This window comes from Solanum pennellii, chromosome 6 (genome assembly GCF_001406875.1).
Source record: "Solanum pennellii chromosome 6, SPENNV200".
NCBI lineage: Eukaryota > Viridiplantae > Streptophyta > Magnoliopsida > Solanales > Solanaceae > Solanum > Solanum pennellii.
Genome location: NC_028642.1, coordinates 32979331 through 32983890, shown reverse-complemented (window position 1 = coordinate 32983890; position 4560 = coordinate 32979331). Strand labels below are relative to the sequence as shown.

Here is a 4560-nt window from a genome sequence, read left to right as displayed (position 1 = left end):
ATAACTCTCTGAGTTCTCACCGACTCCTTTCATATCCTATTAAAATTCAAGAGTCTTCATCATCTACTTTTACTATAGAATAAAAATGATAGCCTAATAATCTTGGTAGGGGTTTCAAGAGATAAAGAAGTTGAATTTATATAAATAGAAAAGAAGGAATATCAAAAGATATCTTAAAATTTTAGTTTAAATATTTGGAGGTTATGAATATGAAAAGATGAGAGTTATGAATATTAAGAGTATAAAAGTTAAATAAGTAATCAGAAAATAATAATAAATAAATGAAGAATATGAAAAAGAAATTAAAGTTACCAAACCATGTAGAAAGAACAACTAAAGTTCTTATCATGTAATTAAGCATTAATGATTTTAAATTTATGAAGCTAGAGTCATTCTTTAATAATAATCAAGAGAACATTATCAATATGCGTCTCTATTTTATAGATTTGCACCCTTTAAATTATTAAATTTCTTTATTTATCATAAAGAATAATACTTTATCCACATCAATCATATTATTCATGAGAGGGGGTTAAAGAAAAAGTAATAAGAAGAGGAAAAGTAAAGTAATTTAGATAAAGATTTTTTCATAAAAAAATTATAATTATTATATACATATAGGTTATAGATGATAAATATTAATAGATTAGATATTTAATTAGGAATTAATCTTCGAAAGTCTAAAAGTCATTAATATTTAATTAAATTTATACAATAAAAAATTTAAATATTTTATAACATTTTAATTTGTAAAAAGATTAAAATCGTAATTTAACTTTCAATTTTTTTTGTTCACGCTTTTAGTAATATATATATATTAACTAAGCCCAGCCTATTAAAGTGATGATGATATAGTATTTACTTACTGTGCATTCAGTTGGAGCCAAAGTAAAACAACTATTACTGCGCCTAATTAATTCCTACACAAGTTGGTAGCGGTAAAGTAGTAACAGTATATATATTACCTAACAATTTGTTTTGATTCTTCTTTCTAATAGAAATCAGAAAATATGGAACAGAGGTCTCTGGAAAGAGTTGTTTCACATAGGGCTCTGCAGATAGGAAGCTCATTTCCATGCCAAATTTGTGTGCTTGCCTTTCTGTCTGGAGTTTGTCTCACCTCTTTATTTCTTGTTGGACTTCCAATTTCAACATTCACTTCTTCAACAACCCTAATAAGTAAGTTGAATCAACTTTCCTTTTTTAATTTAAATCCTCTGTTTCATATTGTAATTGGAAATTATTCCTGTCTACTGTACTGGCCTTGTGTTACAGGTCACTGCAATGTTAAACAAGACAAGTTAGAAAGGTGGTTTGCAGATGAGAGGCCACTCTCATTACTCTACTCATCTTGGAGTAATCAATCATCAAATGAAGGTAAATCAAAAGCACCTCACTTGGAGAACTGCAAGCTAAGTGCCCAAACAAATGAACGACTTGATACCCGACTTGTAAATCATACCTTCCCTCCATGGAAGGGACACTTTTCCTCCACACCTCAAGGAGCTTATCCTCCCTGGGTATGTATGTTATAGTTATATATTTCTCTACCAATTTTGCTATTAAATATTATTATTATTATTATTATTATTATTATTATTATTATTATTGAGAATGAATTTCGGGCAGATCAAGGGGTCAGATGAAGAAAATTACCCCTTAACGAGGAAGGTGCAACGTGACATATGGCTCCATCAACATCCTTTAAACTGCAGTGATGGAAATGTTAAGTTTCTGATAGCTGACTGGGAGAGAATACCAGGGTTTGGTATTGGTGCACAGATAGCTGGAATGTCTGGTCTTCTTGCAATAGCAATTAATCAGAAAAGAATTCTTGTTACCAGCTATTATAACCGTGCTGACCACAATGGTTGTAAAGGTATTTCTAATTTGCCTCATCCACTTCAACAACAAAATGTGATCATAACTGTCCTGTTAATTAGTTTGGTTCTATAGCATACGTCCCATTTTGCTGCATTTTTAACTTTTATGATATGCCACTTTATCAAGTGTATATGGAGCATGAAAAATTCTATCAATGTGGTTGCCTTCATTCATATATAGGTTCATCACGCTCCAGTTGGTCTTGCTACTTCCTTCCAGAAACATCTCCGGAATGCAGAGATCGTGCTTTTCAGATCATGAAACAAAAAGAAGCATGGGAAAAAGGGATCATAACCATAAAAGAAAACTATACGTCTAAAGAGATATGGTCTGGACGCACTCCAAGGTAAAGAAGCTACTACAGACTCCATCATGAAAATAAAAACACACCCATAGAATCCACAGCATCTTAATTTCAGGTCATGGGGAAAACCTTGGAGTTATTTGCAGCCAACAACAGATATTAATGGAAGTTTAATTGCTTATCATCGCAAAATGGATAGGAGGTGGTGGCGTGCTCAGGTAAGGTAGTAGATGCCTGTTGCTATTTCTAGTGCATTCAGCATATGCATTTCATGATTTCTATCTCTTCCATCTCCAGGCAGTGCGCTACCTAATGCGGTTTCAGACTGAGTACACATGTAACTTGCTAAACCATGCACGACATGCAGCATTTGGCTGGGAAGCAGCAAGAATGGTTCTCGAAAGTCAATTTACAGATTTTCCCGAGGTACCAAAAATCGATATGTTCATCATCTCTTCTTGACTAGAACATATATCTTCATCAGAGCTATTACCAATCGTGAATTGTGATAGAGTTTATGGTTATCCTCGTTTGTCAATCAATTTAATATAGATCATGTCTTCTTCTATTTGCCTATATTAGTCCTGTTTGTTCACATGGAGGAGTAGAAAACCGATGCTTTATGTGATGTGATTCTTTATGATTAAAAAGAAGATATTTTTGTCATTTTCTAATTTCTCAGGGAGTAGAGAAAGCGGCAGCCAAACATGACATTGAAAGTTTTGTATGGTCAAGTCATAAACCTTGGAGTCCTAGGCCAATGCTGAGCATGCATGTTCGAATGGGCGACAAGGCATGTGAGATGATAGTTGTAGGGTTCAAAGAATACATGCATCTTGCTGAGCGGATAAGAAAGCACTTTCCTAATCTTAAGAGCATCTGGCTTTCAACAGAAATGCAGGTATAATATATATATCGTCGTCTCAGTTTTCTAATACTTGGGCGGGTCGTTTTTCAGCCATAATCACACATGCTCAACATGACAGGAAGTTATAGATCAATCAAGACTGTACCCTCATTGGACGTTTTACTACACAAATGTGACACGCCAAACAGGTAACATGACAATGGCAACTTATGAAGCCAGTCTTGGGAGGGAGACGAGCACGAATTATCCTCTTGTTAATTTTTTGTTGGCAAGTGAAGCCGATTTCTTCGTTGGAGCATTGGGATCGACATGGTGTTTCCTCATAGACGGTATGAGGAATACTGGAGGGAAAGTCATGTCTGGATACTTGAGCGTTAACAAGGATCGATTTTGGTAGCTAGCTACACTATGGACCTTCTAACTCCATCTATGCATAAGAAAAGTGCTAGCACATCACTTCTTACATGTAAATTGTTTATAGTAAATTAAAATTCCCACAAATTCTATGTAACTTATCACATTTTCTTGTAAATACAGTATTTTATTGAATACCTATATTACTAGTAAAGTTATTATGTAACTTAACCTACAATACATGAATTAATTTGATGAAAAAAGGCCATCTTCATCTCTTAAGGTCTTGATTGACCATCTTCAGTTTTCCGTTGATTTATCATATGAGTCAAAAACACATTTAAATATTTTGAGAGTGTAAATTTCATATTTAAATTTATTACTTATTAGTTTGAGAAACACATATCTCTTTTATTACATTCTATTCATGGTGTGTGTACTAACTCTCCTTTCTTTTTAAAAATTTATCATATCACACTTCACATAAACAAAACATTTCACCTTGACAAAAATTAAATAAATTATTAGTTTAGTTAATTAAAAGATTAAAGAATTATTAACCCAAAAAATAATTTTTCTTATAAACTAAAATATAACATATTTTTCTTATCCTACTCCATCACTTCCTCTCACCCGCACCCCCACCCCCACCCCCCATTCCACCCTATTTTTTTGTTATTCTTGATTTAAATTTCTTTTATAAAAAGTATTTCATTGTTTTTTACTTCATCACCCCCCTCAATACTAATTTAGATATTGTTTTTTTAAAAAAATAAAGTAAATCTACCCCATTCATCTAACCCTCCCCTTCTTCTTTTTTTCTCGTTATATGTTAAATATATACATACTTTTTAGGAAAGTATTTTTAACTTGCCGCAAGACTTTTTTTTAAAATAAATTTTTATTTACATTATATTCGGTACACAAATAGAAAAAAAAATCCTAAAAATATATGCACAGATCTAACACAAATGAAGAAAAATGTACAAAAAAAATTAGCGGATGATTAGATTAGGTGAGGTTAAAAAAATTAAAAATTAATATCATTTTTCTTTGTTTTTTCTTTTTTTTTTTTTNACAATGGATTTTCCGCGGAGGGGTCGGGGTGATGGAGTGGAATAAGAAAAATAATTTTTTTTAAAGGGAATAG

At 32.2% G+C, this 4560-nt stretch overlaps 1 protein-coding gene across 2 annotated transcripts; it reads left to right on the top strand.

Moving 5' to 3' along the window:
• Nucleotides 1-979: 979 nt before the first annotated feature.
• Nucleotides 980-3667, top strand: LOC107021115. 2 transcript variants are annotated; one of them, XM_015221711.2, is made up of 8 exons: nucleotides 980-1179; nucleotides 1276-1520; nucleotides 1630-1879; nucleotides 2104-2230; nucleotides 2304-2406; nucleotides 2486-2614; nucleotides 2871-3089; nucleotides 3175-3667. In XM_015221711.2, exons 1-8 carry the CDS (start codon nucleotides 1011-1013, stop codon nucleotides 3451-3453), a joined length of 1521 nt encoding a protein of 506 aa, XP_015077197.1. In that variant the 5' UTR covers nucleotides 980-1010; the 3' UTR covers nucleotides 3454-3667. The 2 variants fall into 2 exon arrangements, with proteins under 2 accessions (XP_015077197.1, XP_015077196.1); XM_015221710.2 differs by having other exon boundaries at nucleotides 2065-2230; nucleotides 3175-3636.
• The last annotated feature ends 893 nt before the right edge of the window (nucleotides 3668-4560 follow it).